The sequence below is a fragment of the Eulemur rufifrons genome, chromosome 2 (genome assembly GCF_041146395.1).
Source record: "Eulemur rufifrons isolate Redbay chromosome 2, OSU_ERuf_1, whole genome shotgun sequence".
Classification (NCBI taxonomy): Eukaryota; Metazoa; Chordata; class Mammalia; order Primates; family Lemuridae; genus Eulemur; species Eulemur rufifrons.
In genome coordinates this window covers 55,466,714-55,484,452 of record NC_090984.1, presented here as the reverse complement: position 1 = coordinate 55,484,452, position 17,739 = coordinate 55,466,714, and the positions used below count along the sequence as shown (strand labels likewise).

Sequence of the window (17,739 nt, the reverse complement as noted above, 5' to 3'; positions counted from 1 at the left end):
TAATTCTGTTTCCTTAATTTTAAATGAGGATATTGGAGAAGACTGAAGGGGTAAGAGGAAATGTCCTATAGCTGCGGTCCCCAATCCCCAGGCCATGGCCCAGTAGTGGTCTGTGGCCTGTTAGGAAGTGGGCCGAGCATCACTGCCTGAACTCTGCACCGCCCCAGCCCTGGTCCATGGAAAAATTGTCTGTCTTCCATGAAACCAGTCCCTGGTGCCAAAAAGCTTGGGGACCACTGTTTTATAGTATTTAGTTTAAAATCTTCAAAACTGTTCTCTGTTTTTATAAAACATTCATTACTGTTTACAGACTTCTCTCTCCTTTTTTGATACCATTTTCCATTTGGTTACCCTATATGTGATCAATACAGGGACTGACATTGGCCCTGGTCTCTAAGAAAACACTTTTTTCCCCATCATAGCCTGTATTATGAATCACTCATCCCATAAAACTCTATTGTTTCCTGTGTTGCCCATCAAAATTTAACCATTCTAGTTCTCACTCTACCAGAGATTGATGATTAAAAGGAAAAAAAAAACAAAGAGACTGTCTCATGTCCTTCCGATAACAGTCAGTAAAGGGGCAAATGGGATGTTTGGGTAAAACACTCTTTTGTTTTCCTTAACTCCAAAATGCAGATCTGTCATCTATAAAGGGTACTTTTTTCTTTTTTTAAATTTCCAACTGTTACTACTTCTGGGGGTACGTATAAATTATTTCAGTTTATTACTTCATTGTGCAAAACACTATTGTCTTTCTTGAGGTTCGGCAATAAAGGTGCACATTACTCTAGATGTGTAATGTACCACAATGGAACTCTTTTGAAGAATACAGGAGTCACAAAAATAATCTGTCACAAACTATACCCATTACAGTAGTGATCTGTTAAACATTTGGCCTGCTTCACTGGATTGTTCAGAATTCTTTGATAAATATATCATATAGCTCCTATAGTTATAAACAGCTATACTGGGAGCAAAAATTTCTGAAAACTGATCCATTGAGGTACTATCTCTTTCCTTTTAGCATGCCAAGAAGGTAGGAGATGAAATCTACCAGCTACTGTTTCTCAAAACAGGGCAGCAAGTAAGACCTTTCACAGACAGCTGGGAGAAAAGTATAAAAGTGACAATTAAAAATCAGTTCATGTGCTACTTTTGGCACAAGTGTTATTGATGTTTTAACTCTACTGGACTTAGTAACTTTGAACATATCTGCCTCTAAAAAAAAATTAATTTTGACAAAGAATGCTCATCCCTAAGATCTTACCTAGTAAAAAAAAAAAAAAAACAAAAAAAACAGGAGAAATAACTCATTTAACTTCTCTGCAAAATTATTATTAATATATACCCTTGAGTACATTTGATTTAACTGATTCTTTATCTGACTTCCTCCGTTTGGTGCAAATAAACTATTATTTCTTTCTGAGTTATATACCACCCCGCCAAATTCCTTTTGAGTTTGCCTAATTTTGATTTTGTATCTTTATTTTCCACAAACTGTATGTATTCCTATTCTTTTCACCTTGGCTTCTTTTATCTTTTGAAAATACCAATTTTCCTTACTTACTCTGCATATGTGTACAAGTTATAAGTAGGTTTTCTCCCTTTCTTTAGTGACACTAACGTTTTTATTCTTTTTATATTGATCCCACATATTGATAAATATTATCTTGCTAAATTTAAGACTTAAAATGCTATCCTCTCAGCTTTGCAAACTGCAATTTTCAAAACACTTTGATACACCTATAATCTTATGCTTTTTGTTAAAATATTAAGGTATCTCAATATCCTTGTATGATCCTTGGTATTTTTACTAATAATAATTAGAAAGGCAATTGCCATTCTTTAAACCAAATTTCAAGGATAAACTTTAATAAAATGTTTTACTAACATTTAGTAAAAGTACTTTCCTAATGCTCTAAGTGAAAGTCTTTTATAAAAAGGCAACAGGGAGCTTCATTTTTTGAAATACAAAACTACCTTCCCATTCATCTTTGATGTGATCTCTGACGTTCAGATTGATGGTAACATCCGCACGAACTCGGGTTGGCCAGTTTTCACCTATGTTGGGTTTGGCAACCTCAACTACAGTAAAAGCCACAATGGGCTGGGCCATTCGTGCCCAACCTCCAAACACTACACCACCATATTCAGATTGCCTGAAAACCAAAGAAACAGATGAGTCAAACAAAAAATAACTTTCCCCCAACTTTTAAACAAGTAAAACTAGTAAGATATCCATACATTATGAAATCATTACTAGAATCAACCTAATTAACATATCCATCACCACACGTAGTTACCATTTCTTTGTGTGGTGAAAATACTTAGTATCTATTATCCTGACAAATTTCAAGTACATAATACATTAACTATAGTTATTATGCTGTACCTTAGGTCTCCAGAACTTATGCACCTTATAACTGAACGTCTGTACCCCTTCCAACATCTCCCCATTTCTCCTACCCTCAATCCCTGATAACACCCTTCTATTCTGTTTCTGAGTTCAACTTTTTTAGATTCTATATGTAAAGTGAGATTGTCAGTATTTATTTTTCTGTATCTGGCTTATGTCATTTAGAATAACGTACTCCAGGTTTATCCATGTTGTCAAAACGTGAAGGATTTCCTTCATTTTAAATGCTGAATAATGTTCCATTGTGTGTATTTGGATACACCACATTTTCACTATCTCATTTACCCCTCGATGGACTGTTCTGTTGTTTCCGTATCTTGGTTACTGTGAATAATGCTGCAATGAACATGAGCAGATAGGTATCTCTTTGGGATAGTGATTTTACTTCCTTTGGATAAACAAATACTCAGAAGTGGGATTGCTGGATCATATGGCAGTTCTAGTCTTAATTTTTTAAGGAACCTCCATATTATTTCCAAAATGGCTGTACTAATTTACATTCACACCAACAGGATTCCCTTTTCTCCATATCCTTGCCAATATTTGTTATCTTCTGACTTATTGATAATAGCCATTCCAATAGTGTGAACTAATATATCATTGTGGCTTGGATTTGCATTCCCCAATGATTAGTGATGTTGAATTCCTTTTCATCTACCTATTTGTCATTTATATGTCTTCTCTGAAAAAATGTTTTTCAAAGTCCTTTGCCCATTTTTAATCAGGCTATTTGGTTTTTTTCTATTACATTATATTATTCAGTTTCACTTTAAATACACACACACACACACACACACACACACACAAATAAAAAATATCCTTATCAGATACATGGTTTGCAAATATTTTTTCCCATTCCATACAGTTGCCTTTTCATTTTGTTGATTGTTTCATGGGCTGTGCAGAAGCTTCTTAGTTTGATGTAGTCCCTACTTGTTTATTTTTGCTTTTGTTGCCTATGCTTTTGCTGTCATATTCAAAAAATCACTGCCAAGACCAATTTCAAGGAGCTTTCCTCCTACGTTTTCTTCTAGGAGTTTCACAGGTTCAGGTCTTATGTTAAGTCTTTAATTTACTTGTAGTTGATTTTTGTGTAAGGTGTAAGACAGAGATCCAATTTCACTTTTTTGCATGTGGATATCTAGTTTTTCCAACACAATTTATTGAAGTGACTCTCTTTTCCCCATTGCGTATTCTTGGCACATGCATCAAAGATTAGTTGATCAGACATGTGTGAGTTTATTTCTGGGCTTTCTATTTCCTTCCATTGGTTTATGTGTCTGTTTTTATACCAATACCACACTGTTTTGATTATTATAGCTTTGTAAAATAATTTGAAATCTGGAAGCGTGATGTCCTCAGCTTTGTTCTTTTTGATCAAGATTGCTCTAGCTATCCAGGGTCTTTTCATGTTATTAATTAGCATCCTTTCATTTTAGCCTGAAGAACTCTCCTTAGCATTTCTTCTTCTTCTTTTTTTTTGAGACAGGGTCTCACTATGTTGCCTGGGCTAGAGTGCAGTGGTGTCATCATAGTTCACTGCAACCTCACACTCCTGGGCTCAAGTAATCCTCCTGCCTCTAGTAACTAGGACTTCAGGCATGTGCCACCATGCTGGCTAGTTTTTCTAAAATTTTTTGTAGAGATAAGGCCTCCCTATGTTGCTCTGGCTGGTCTCAAACAGCTGGGCTCAAGCAATCCTCTCACCTTGGCCTTCCAAAGTGTTGGTATTATAAGCATGAGCCACCATGCCCAGCCCACTTAGCATTTCTTATAAGATAGGTCTAGTAGTGATGAACTCTTTCAGCTTCTGTTCTGTTTTCTTTTTTTTCTGTTTGTCTTTATCTCTCCTCCATTTCTGAAGGATATCTTTACTTAGTTTTATTTTATATTCTTATCCTTTTACCCTTTCATCAAGATGGTCTCAATTAATATTTTATCTTTTGTATTTTAAGTATTTCTATAAGCTGCTTCAAATACATTTTAGAGCAAGGCAGAATTTTAAAAATTAAAAACAAGCAAACAAATGATAATTTCTATGCAAATGCCACCTTTAGAGCATAATATTTAAATCATTTAAAAGATGCTGCAATGAACTGGACGAAAAAAAAAATCAAGCCAGTTGTAATAACTAGAACCACTAACACCCAAATATCTATTCTTTCTTCTTATTTTACTCTAACTAGTGCTTTAGTTTTTACATTAAATAGTGTATTTGGGAAATCTGTAACAAAAACTGCATACAAATTTCACTCCAAAATTGGAAAGTATTGCCAAAAAATGACATGCTTACAAAGAAACTACATCCTATGTAAATTTTTTATGTCACAATAAAAAATTATAGAACTTCTTAACATCAAAGAGAGAAACTAATTAAAAATAAAGTTCTGCAATCCAGTGACTTGGTTAGTACTAGGACAATTTCTAAAAGGCATTACCTTGTGTCTAAACCCTTGTGAAATAACTTTCTATTACCTCTTCCATATTTTACAGCTTTACTGCAGTATAGTTTACATACCACAAAATTCATTCACTGTAAATGTACAGTTTACAGAGTTGTGCATCCATCACCACAATCCAATTGTAGAACATCTCTATCATCCTTAAAAAAAGATTCTTCTTGTCAGATTGCAGTCAATCCCTGTTCCCACCCCCAGGCAACCACTAATCTACTCCCCTTACTCCTTTTTCTTCTTATAAAATCTACTTGAAACATGAAGCATTAAAAAGTATAGACTTCTGGCCCTTATTAAGCACATCCTTCCTTCCTTCCTGCTTAGTGGTTTTAGCAAACTGAAAATATAATCATTAGAACCATGTAATGAGTAAAAGTGCCTCTACCACATTTCTGCCTTCAGGATACATGGAAGAGCAAGCTTGGCCTCTTTTAAGATCTCATCATTTTCAATAGTTTTCAATTATGGGCATTAGGAATGTAAATTCAGAAAAATTTATTATTGCAAATGTGACTAAATTAACTCTCCAAAGTGATATTTTCTTCCCCTACCAGAAAATGATGTAATTAAAAAAATTCTTTTATTAAGAGACCAAATTACTCTAAGTAATTGTGTGGTACTTGGCATTTAAATAAAAAGTAAGTACACTCTATTTGTTGAACTGCTATTTAATAAATCCCTAGCTTGCAAAATGGCCAAAATTAGGCCCAGAATCTGAGCATATAAACTCAAGGTAACCATAAATTGTAAGGAAGATTTCTGATCAAGCACGCCCCCAGGGTCCAAACAATGGGCAACAATTTCAGCAAAGCTGTGGGCAGGGACGAGCAGCCAGTGGGCATACAAATTTCATAGTGCTCGCCTGCCTACTGACTCAACTGATTATTAAGTCAAAAATTCTTTGTGTTGTGTTTTATAGTCTCACCCAGAATAACTTTTCCCATAATAATTAATTAAAAAATAGAACTGTACATAAAATAAAACATAGAAGTGAAAAAAAAATAGATCATAATCACAGTGTCCATGGTAGCTCTCTATAATTAGTAAGGAGAGAAGCCTGAAGGATACCTGAATCAGTTCACATTCAAAAACTATTAAGCATCCTGGCACTCTGGGAGGCTGGGGCGGGAGGATCACTTGAGGTCAGGAGTCTGAGACCAACTTGAGCAAGGACAAGACCTGACTCTACAAAAAACAGAAAAACGTCCAATTTTCCAGGCAGGGTGGCACATGTCTATAGTCCTAGCTACTCGGGAGGCTGAGGCAGGAAGATCACTTGATCCCAGGAGTTTGAGGTTGCAGTGAGCTGTGACCACTCCACTGCATTCCAGCCAGGCAAGAGAGCAAGACTCAGTCTCAAAAAACAACAAAAAAAACTATTAAGCTTTCCATACACAGTATAATTATATATGTCAACACGGTGTGACTATAATGTAATGAAAATTCATTTCACAGAATTTTACTCATTTATAATCACTTGTGATATATAACATATCCTTCAATTTCATACTTGGAATAAAACAGTGAATTAAAAGCATTCACCCAAAGTCAGTCATGTCTAAAAAACCAAAATTAACCTTCGCAAATCTTCTAACAGAGCCGCTACAATAACTAGGACAGAATTTTCTTGGCTAAAGGAGTTCCAGACATGAGCTAGCAAGTAGGGAGCTGAGTTTACACAGAAGCATTCCTCAAATAACTAGACCTAATGGTCTCTTTGAGGGAATCTATGGATGGAGGGCCAGAGAAGACTTTTCAATATACCACTTCATGCAGTGTCAGCAACACCCTCACCCCCTGCCAATTCCCTTAGAGAGGCTGGCTGTGACTACTGGCAACAGTCACATGAGCAGCTGGGTTAGCTGAATACCCCTTTACCTTACGCTTCCTCCAGGACTGAAACTATCCTGCCCTAGCACAGGCCTGCTGGCCAACTCCTGCCCTTCCCTATTCACCCTCTTACTAATGTCCAACCTACTCTCTACATCTCTCCTTTCCCTCCCTGAGCATGATGTCTTCTCCTCCCTTGTCCACAGTCTTTTGGCTCCCACACCCAAGTACACAGATACAGTTTATATTTTGGTACTTTTGATATATTTGAACTCACAGTTAAAAACTTCTCAAAGAGCAAATATCCCTTATTTTGGAGGGCATTTTTATGCCAGGTATATTATTTTTAAATATACTTATGAGGTTTCTGACAGGTATCAGTCACTGTTTTTGCATCTCTTCATTACAAGTGGAACCAATTTACTAACCATGGCTTCATTCTGCTGACACTATCTTCGATGTCTTGCCTAATTTCATAAGTTGATTCTAAGCGGAAGAGATTAAAGTTCCTTAGGAGGTAGTCATGAAGAGTCAAAAACTGCAGATTCAACTTGGGAAGAGCCAGACAACCTGAAAAGGAAAATAACAGCCACATTTGAAGTATTCTTTTAATCAGACATTTGTGCTATATTAAGAAGGTACCACAAATCTGGTAAGAATCTAATGACATCTAAATACAGCATATGTGATAATTTCTTATTTTTATTTTCACACAGATATTGAAACCAGATTAAGAAATACTGTCTATTAAGAAATGGGGATGAAGAATGAGTCTTATTAATACATGTAACCTGCATATCAGTGATTCATATGCAAATCGTACTTCTTAAAAGTATTTTAAGATACTTAACACTAATAATACTGTCTCAAGTACTTTAAAAATTCTTCCTTTATCACCTAATTTATATTTGGCAAATCTTGAAGTGATCAAAGCTACCATAAACTTAGCCCATGCCAAAATTTAGCATAAAAACAGAATTAGTATGTTATATTGTATGAATCGATTTCTAATGATCACTAATGTGTTCTGAATTTGCCTTTTCACTGAACTTAAGGACAAGATATTGCTTATTGCTTGTATTTTATTCCAGATTCCCCTTTCTGACTTTTATTATTTATCAATAAACACTATTCTTTTTATTATCCTCACCTCACACTATTTCTCTTGGACAATAAGTGACCAAGCACTAAGTAGCAATATCAAAAACGTTAAAAAAAAAAAAAAAAAAAAGAACCCCCCCAAACACATTTTACTGACAAATCGTATTTTCATCATCTTTATCCATACTATCAAAGCAATAATAAACTTAAGGCAAGAAACAATGATGTGTAAAAATTTCACATCATTTATGTTAGTAAACCCTGACTTATAATTTAACTCAATTTCTTTCAGGCCAAATGCTGAGGGAAGGTATCTCTTTTGATAACACATTTTTATTAAAAAAGAAAAAATTAAAATGTCACCACTTTGCAGCCCTCACTGAATTAAAAAATCTAGGTGTTAGGTACCAATGGCTACTAATATCACAAGAAGAAAGACAAGCAGACAGTTTGTGCCTCCTGATGAAAGAATAAACCACCACCAAGAATCTTGCCAAAGGAGAACCTTAGCTTGATAAAGCCTCTTTAACCAGGTGCCAATTTGCAAGAAAAATAAAGGCCAGAGAAATATGCTGCACCATGCCATGAATATTGAATCAGAAAAATCAAGACTGTGGGAAACTCCACAGATCAAACCCGGTTTTTTAACACACACAAAAAAGAAAGGAATATATAGAGCAGGGGTGGGGAACCAGAGGCCTCAAGGCCACATGTGGCCTTCCAGGTCCTTTTGACTGAATCCAAATTTCACAGAACAAATTCTTTTATTTTAATTAATACATTTTTGTTCGTCTTTTATATATTTAAAATGAACATATTTAAAATACCAAAGGAAAAATAAGTATCAACGAAAAAATCCTCTCAAATTGACAAGCACAACTAGAACATTAGTAAGCCACAAAGGCTAAATTGATGGCTATTGTGCTCATGATATAGTTCGAACTCCTCCCTATCAACTGGTGCCACTACCACATGAGGGTGACTGGCCAGAGTTTATGGGGGTCCAGTACGCCAGTCTGTTGTCAGCTTTTGAAAGCAGTACACTGTTTCTGTTTGAAGTAAAATTTGTGAATAGTTGCACAGCTCAACAGTATTTTTAATTCTGTCTGCTTAACAGCCCATGATGTCAAAGAAAACCAAGAGAATGCTGAAGAAAGCAAATAGATTTTTAAATGAGGACTGGGAATTTCGATACTATTTCTGCTCAAGATGAGATGATTTTCTTGCCTTGTGACATTGCAATATCAACATTAAAGAAATTCAGTGCTCATCAGCATTATAACACTCATAAGGACCACAAATATTTTAAATTAGAAGGAGAGGCACAAAAGGTTGTTTTGCAGAAATTAAAAGATTAAAAACAAAAACAGAGAACCCTTTTAAGCAGCAACAAGACCTGGAAATAATGCCACTGAAGCAACTTATAAAGTAGCGCATATATTCAGGGAGAAAAAAGGGAAGCCATTCAGTGATGTAGAAATTGTGAAGGAATGCATTGTCCAGCTTGTAGGATGCTTAGACCCTGGTAATGTTTCAAAGCACAAACAACTGCCTCTTTCAAAGGAGAAACATAACTGATTGGCAGCATGACTTAGGCTTCAACTGAACAGAACATGCAATGCAATACTTAACTTCATGAGATACTTCAAAAGGAAAATATATATTATTCAATTGCTTTGGATAAATTAACTGATACTACTGACTTGGTACAAGTTTTATACTTCATTCAGATCATAACAAATTTTCTTTGCTATGAAGAGTTACTCTCTTTGGGCACTCTTAAGAACAGAGCATGGGAATAGATATCTTCAACAACTTTCAAGGTAAATGTTGTGAAGCTAGACTGAATTTGGTAAATTTAGTGAGTGTATGTACACACGGTACACCTTCCATGACAAGAAAACATGAAGGGTTTATCGCACTGATAAAAAAAAGAAGTAACAGATCAAGATGCTCTCATTTGCATCAGCAAAATCTCTGTGCTAAAGCTACCAATTTGAGTGACACTTTGAAACAAGTTATAAGCATTGTTAATTACATTCCATGCAAATGCAACATGGCATTGTCAGTATCATAACAGCATTGTCAGTATCATAACATGCTAAAGTTGAATGATGAGGTATTCAGTTTAGATTTGCGTGTCATTCTAAAGTGTGTTTTGCAGGGATAGGTGTTAGACAAAATTTTATCTCTGTGAGAAGAGAGAATTAAATTTTATGAAGAACAGAATCAACAATGTGAATTATTGAAAGATTTCTGTGGGAATGCAGCATTTCTGTGTGATATGATGTCAAATCAAAATGACTTGAATATTTCTTTGCAAGGTAAAACTAAGTCTATTTATGGTATGTGGCAAAAAAAAAAAAAAAAAATCCAAGCATTTTGGAAAAAAAGCTATCTTTTTTTCAAAATACTTCTCCTTCAAAAGGAAATTTCAGATGAATATTTTCCCCAGTTAGCAAAGGTTACTGATGAGGAGGATGATATATGCAAATCATTTGAAGAATGTACAGCTATTATAGACCTCTGAATTGCAGAATACAGTGAAAGGTTCACTGACTTTGAGAATCATGACATCACATTCAAATTAGCATTTCAGCCTCACCTAGTTGATATCACCGAGGCACCTAAAGAACTAACTACAGATGGAACTGATTGAGCTCTCCATAAATGATATTTTAAAGTCATTGTTTGATGCAAAGAAAGATCCAACCGAAAAACGGAAAAATGCAGAATACTCACACCTTCAGCAACATGCCCGAAGAATGCTTTCTTGCTTTTCAGCCACTTATTGCTGCAAATCTACATTCTCCTACCTAACCCAAATCAAGATGCTCTTAAGGTCACAAATGACTGCTACTCATCAGTTTCAGAGGATCAATTGAAACTGCGGAAACTCCATGCTGCAAATATTTGAATACTTTCCAACAAAAAGCAGACATAGCAAAGTCATTAAAAAGTTAACTTTAAAATTAAGAGTTTTTATTTTTGAAATTATTAAGTACACAGTAGTTAGATTTTTACAAAATAATGTATATTTTTAAGTACATCTAATTGAAGTTTCTTGAATGTAGCCTTATTTGATCACAGCTAAATTAATGAGGCCTTTCAACATGATAAGTAAGGTTCCCCATCCCAGACATAGAGGGTACCAGTAAAGTAAAAGACATTTTAAAAATGAAACCTTAGGCCGGGCGTGGTGGCTCACGCCTGTAATCCTAGCACTCTGGGAGGCCGAGGTGGGCGGATCATTTGAGCTCAGGAGTTCGAGACCAGCCTGAGCAAGAGTGAGACCCCATCTCTACTAAAAATAGAAAGAAATTATATGGACAACTAAAATATATATATACAAAAAATTAGCCGGGCATGGTGGCGCATGCCTGTAGTCCCAGCTACTCGGGAGGCTGAGGCAGCAGGATCGCTTAAGCCCAGGAGTTTGAGGTTGCTGTGAGCTAGACTGACGCCACGGCACTCACTCTAGCCCGGGCAACAGAGTGAGACTCTGTCTCAAAAAAAAAAAAAAAAAAAATGAAACCTTGTAACCACCTTGTCAGGTATCTACAACCCTCCCATGTGCTCCTCCTTCCTAATTACAACTTTTTCCCTTTACCTGAAAGTAACCATTTCCTGACTTTTATAGCAATCACTATCTTAAATTTTTTTATAGTTTTATCACCCAAGTGTGTATCCCTAGACACACATTAACCATGGTAAGAACATAAAAAGACATGAAGATTGCCTGTTCTGAAATCTGGCACAATTTTAGTGCACTGGGTTTATTGGAGTTATGGCTCTAGGATATAATTCTGAAGTAACCACCTTAAGTAACTATACCAATACTTATATTTGTGATGTCTTCTAACAAGCCAATGTTCAAAAGATTTCCTGAAATTTCTTTTGAAATATGCTTTCAAAATATATCAGAATGCACTTTTGAATATACTCAGTTGTGGCAAATTCTTATCCTCAGAGGATGAGTACAAAGCATTTTGAACCAAATCTGAGGAAATAGGTAGGTGAGGCAATACCATTTTGGATCAAAAACTAAGGGTTTATTATCAGCTAATGATAATGTCTTTTTTTTTTTTTTTTTGGTTTTCATTAGCTAGCTTTACAAAGAATTCAAAAAAGCCTCTAAAAAATGCTTTGAAAAGTAAATCTCTACCAAACATAGCCTCTTACAGTGACAAAATGACAGCTACACTTCCTGCATTATTAGATCTCCCTGAAAACACAGTTTTATTACTTTATAGTCATATTTTATACAAGGTGATATATATATACTAGAGTATAGCTATATCTAATAAAAATTCTTAGTGCTAAGCATTCAAAATACTAAATCTTTCTTAGCTTCTAAAGTTGAACTCCAGGGTACTAGAAAATTATCCTAATGGATACAGTAGACTGGAGTACATTTTCAATTATATATGATAAATTCTAAATTAAGTTTCATGTTATACCTTAATCCTGTATTTCTTTATCATACCTTCCCCAGAATAGTACTCAGTTGGAACAATATTTTCATCCCATATAATTTTCTCAGTTGGATACAAAGGCATCTGGTTCAACTGCTGAATCTGAGAAATTCTACGTTCATGACGAGATACCTAAAAGAAAGGAAACAGAAAGTTAGAAGTATCTTTTTTAATCAAAATAATTTATGGAATGGGAAGTTTCATACCTGTCAGTTATTGTAGCACTGTAACAAGAGATTTTTTTTTTTTCCTTTTCCTATTTTCTCGATAAATCAAAGCTAAAAGAGGTACTAACAGTGATTGGCTTGGAATCAGATGAACTTGAAATTAAATCCCAGCTCCTCTACTTATGAGCAATGTAAAACTGGGCAAGTTACCATAACCTTCCTGACCTTAGTTTCCTTTTCAGTAAAACAGATAATGTACCACTTACATCTCAGGTTTTTTTAAGAAAATGAAATGAATATTGTAAAACAGTACCAAAGTCCCTGGCACATGCCAAGAGTTTAAAAACCATAGCACTTAGTATTAACTAATGTAAAAAAAAAAAAAAAAAAAAACAGGAGCTCTAAGTCCTGATTATACTAGCTATGTAATCTGGGAAAGTGTATTAATCCCCTGGCCCCAGTCTTCTCCCTTGTAAAGTAAGAGAAGGACTTGATGACCTCTATGTATCCTTAATACAGTAATCTATCTCAAATATAAAACTAAGTTTGTTACCTAATTAATAATGTTAAAATAATGACACATTTGAAAATGTGTCAAATTCTCTTCAGTTGAATATAGTATTATTTTAAGAAAAAAGATATCGTAATATCTAAACAATATGTATATTTCAACTTTTTAATCATAATTTGGATATTGGAAGAATCCAAAGCCTGAGGAAAATCCTTTAGGAAAAGGAGGAAATGAAAGATAATGTTGCAGCACTATAAACTTTAAAAATTATTTTCTTTTGGCATAACTATTTAAATCTTAAGGATAAAATTCTACCTACAAAACCCTAAAAGACATAGGATCAATTTTATACTCAATCTATTTTCCATTAGAAGGATTCCTGGAAAAAAATCTTCATTTCTTTCTATAGTAAAAGTTTATTATTAATCCCCAAAATCTGACTGGAGAGATTTTACATTGTCACAAAATACCACATGAATTTTTTAGGAAGCACTTCTAGTCAGAGATAATGAAAAGTGATTTGTAAGAAGGAAGGCAAAGATGGTGGCTCAAGACATAAGGCAAGTAAATATATCAATAAAAAAGTATTTTCCATACTTGAATTAAAACCCTTCTCAAGGATTTCTCCCCAAATGGCACTTAAACATCTGTCACTAGGCTTAAAACACCTGCTACAAATAGTTTCCTGTCACTGCTCCCAAAAACTAGCATACCATCTTCTTTCCTACGCTGAGAGATTGTATTTCACATTCTATATTAAAAGTATTAGCTTCAAAAATAAATTCCAATACAGTGTGCCTAATATAGTTCCACACGTATAAGAAAAATATATATACACATCAACACAATATATGTTTGTTCAGGCACAAAACATGTTTGAAACACGAAAAGCTACTCAACTTTATAGCAGGCAGTAAACAAACAAACAAAAAAATCAAACAAGCTACCATTTTTGTACCCATCAGATTGGCAAAAATGGGAAAACTGATGACACCCAATGTTGGTAAGACCTTGTGGAGACATATTTTAATACACTGTTGATGGGAATATACACCTTTTATAAGATAATGTGACAGCATCTTTTACATTTTAAATAAGCTCGTGCTTCAGTCAAATAATTTCATGTCTAGGTGTTTCTCCTAAATGTCCATACATGGCCACAATGAAGCATACACAAAAATTGCATCATTATTTGTAAAAGTGAAAACTACCAACAACCTAAATATGGAGGTATGGTTAAATACTTATCCAATTTATGAAATATTACACCAAAGTTAAAAATAAGGTATATCTATACTATGCAAATGGATTAAACCTCAAACATAATATTAGATTTAAAAAAAAAAAGCAAGCTGCAGAAGAATACAGCATGACTCAATTCATATTTTAAAAACTACAAAACTAGATTCCTATCTGATGTGTATATTTTTACATAAATGTATAAAGACGTTCTGGAAGGACTTGAGTGTTGATCTAGATATTTCTATATTATTATAACAAAATGTACTTGTGTATTACTTCTGAAATTTAACTAAATCAAATAAATTAAAACCACAATTTTTTAAAAATCTGGAAGGATATATATGAAAGTATTAACAGTGTTTACCTCTGGAGAACAGGAGTCCAAAAGGAATAAAATTCCTACTTTTTAACTTTAAATACTTCTCTAATGTAGTTTATTTATAAAATCATATATTAATTTAATTAAAAAATACAAAAAAGCTTTACAAAAAAAGTAAAGGCCCCTCATTTGCAAAAATGACTGAGAAATCCCTTAGAATTGTTAAGCCACTTAGTGAAAATTTACACTATTTCTAAACACCCCTGAGATTTTCTATTGATAAATGTATGACTTAATATTCAATATACTATGTTTAAATGATCACTTTTAAAATAAACATATAGGAATATGTTTATTCAAATATATGTGGGGTGGGTGTGTAAGTAACTGTGACCTCCTCAAAAGCAGGAATGGTGTCAGCTGTTATGTGTCATATGTAGCACTGATGCCAAAATACAGTATCTGACACAGAAGCTGCTCATAAATGCTTGCTAATAGAATGAATTCATGCCACAAAGCAGTTTTAAGAGATAAAAGACTTGAGAAAAGAAATTCAAATGATAAAAAATAACTTCTGACAAAATCAAAATATAATTCCAAAAATAGATGGGAATATCTACATAATCCTTAGCCAACAAGAAACCTATATGAACCTCTATCTTGATGAATAATTCACAAAGGCAGGGGAAATCACATGCAAAATTCAGAACACACTAATACTTACCAGCAATTCTAGAAGAAATTCTTTATCCAAAGTTGTGTCTTCATTGTTAGGAAGAGTTGGCAACAAGCAGAGGTATGATGCCACCTGGTGGAGTGTATTTGAACTGCAGAATAAAGAACATTTAGAATATTTTATTCATAGTAAGTTACTTTGCTTCACTTTTGAAACAAGTATTTCTACAGATAGCTTAAAAGGTAAATACAATCCTATGACACTGACAGCAAGTAACAACCAGCAATGAAAATTAAACCTTTGATATAGGGTTCTCAAAGTGTTTTCTGCAAAACTCTCATGGTCCACAAGGATGACATTTTTGAAACATTAATACTAAGACATTGGTTTTTTTTCTTCACTGCCTTTATATATACACTGACAGTGTAAAAGCAATGGTGGGTACAACAACTGCTGGCATGGATCCAGGCAGTGGCACCAACCTCTACTATAAGTAGTCATAGTATTCTTCACTGTACACATGCAGTTTAAAAAAAAAAGAAAAGAAAAAGCCAGTTTTATTTAAGAATGTCTCTGATGAGCAGTAAATAATTATTAAAGCTATTAAATTTGGGCTCTTGAGTATCCACTTTTTAAGAATTCTGTGTGACAAAAGGGGAAGTACATACTTTGCAGACAATTTTTACTTCAAAGAATGACTGACAAACTATGCTTATTCAGTCTTAAATAAATGGCAAAATTTTTTTCAAATTTGAATGAAATAAGCCTGTAGCTTCAAGAAAAACAGCCACCAGTATTTGTTGCTATAGTGAATTTGAATTTGCATTCCCAAGTTAAAATTTGCAATCGCCACTGTGAGCTCCACAGCTTTCCACTACTTAAATAGTTTCATCATTCCCCAAAATTCTCTCATGCTATTTTAAATTAAACCTTCCTCTCCATCCCAGCCCTAGCAACCACTAATCTGTTTTCAATGTCTATAATTTTGCCTTTTCCAGAAGGTAAAATAAATAGAATCATACATTAGGTAGCCTTTTGACAATGATTGCTTTTACTTAGCATAATGCGTTTGACAATCACCCACACTGCAGTGTGTATCTGTAGTTGATTTCTTTATATTGTATAGTATTATTCAATTATAGATGTATCAGTGAGTTCATTCACTCATAAGCCAAAGGATATTTATGTATTCTAGTTTTTCACAATTATGAATAAAGCTATTAGGACATTTTTGTACAGATTTTTGGGTGAATATAAGTTTTCATCTCTCTTGGGTATATCTGTAAGTGGGGAATGTTACATGCATATAGTAAGTAGTAAGTGCATGTTTAACTTTACAAGAAACTGTCAGCTTTTTCCAAAGTGGCTATCCCATTTTGAACTCCCACCAGCAATATGAGAATTTCAATTGCTCCACATCCTTGCCAAGAGTCATTATTTTCCGTTTTTTTAAAACAATTCTAATAGGTATGTAATAGTATCTCATTATGATTTAAATTTGCATTTCCCCTATGACTAAGATGTTAAGCATCTTTCCATGGGCCTATTGGTGAAGTGGTTGTTCAAATCTTTTGCCATTTTTTTACTGTCTAATAAGAAGTAGTCCCCCCTTATCTGTAGTTTTGCTTTCCATAATTTTAGTTACCCAGGGTCTGAAAATAGGTGAGTAAAGCAAGATATTTTGAAAGAGAAAAAGAACGAGGTCATGGTCACATAAATTTCTGTTTATAGAGACAGAGTCTCGCTCTGTTGGCCAACCTGGAGTACAGTGGCATGATCATAGCTCACTGCAGCCTCAAACTCCTGGCCTCAAGCAATCCTCCTGCCTCAGCCTCCCAAAGTGCTTTTTTTCCCACTGTTTAAGGTTTATTTGGTGGTTTCGTTGGTATGACATTTGAATAGCTGTTGCATTGTTTATATGTAGATCTTTCCTTTTACATTATATGGCAATGTACACTACTGATACATATGGTACACAAAATAAGATCCTTTAGAACACTTAAGCACAAGACATGCAATGCTGGATTTATACATTGGATTCCAGGATATGACTGATTGGAAAAAAGCTGGACTAGGCATGTTGGGTGAAGGAATCAGAAGTTATGTAACACACAGTGAACACACATCTGGTTTGAAGAGCAACTGCAGCATGTGCAGCATTGGCAGTGGTGCCTCAGCAGTGGTGGAACTGTTTTTAATGTAGTAAATATAATTAATATAATCCACATAAACAAAAGTTCTCTGGGGAGCCTTGATAATTTTTAGGAGTATTAAGGAGTTCTGTGGGCAAAAATAAATTCCCCAGATGGATTATGCAGCTAAATTGAATGTAAAAAACTGAATCTATGAAAGTGTTTTAAATATAAGACAGTATTTTATGGCTTTTTGGTGGAGACGCCCTTCTACATAAAGCACTTGACATTGCTATTAAAAAGGTTGACAGATGTGATTAAAAACTGAAAATATCTGTAATGACAAAAGACACCATAAACAAAGTTAAACCAAAAGAAAATATATTCAGCACAAACTAGACAAAGGATTAC

The 17,739-nt window shown here is 34.3% G+C and overlaps 1 protein-coding gene across 1 annotated transcript in view; it reads right to left on the bottom strand.

Moving 5' to 3' along the window:
- The window catches only part of AQR (aquarius intron-binding spliceosomal factor), a 97,062-nt gene that overhangs the window by 46,910 nt on the left and 32,413 nt on the right, over positions 1-17,739 (bottom strand). The window contains exons 14-17 of the mRNA XM_069461965.1: positions 15,245-15,347; positions 12,293-12,413; positions 7,134-7,275; positions 1,984-2,162 (exon numbers count right to left, since the gene is read on the bottom strand). Coding sequence (XP_069318066.1) covers positions 1,984-2,162; positions 7,134-7,275; positions 12,293-12,413; positions 15,245-15,347 — 545 coding nt within the window. The remainder of the gene's footprint in view (positions 1-1,983; positions 2,163-7,133; positions 7,276-12,292; positions 12,414-15,244; positions 15,348-17,739) is intronic.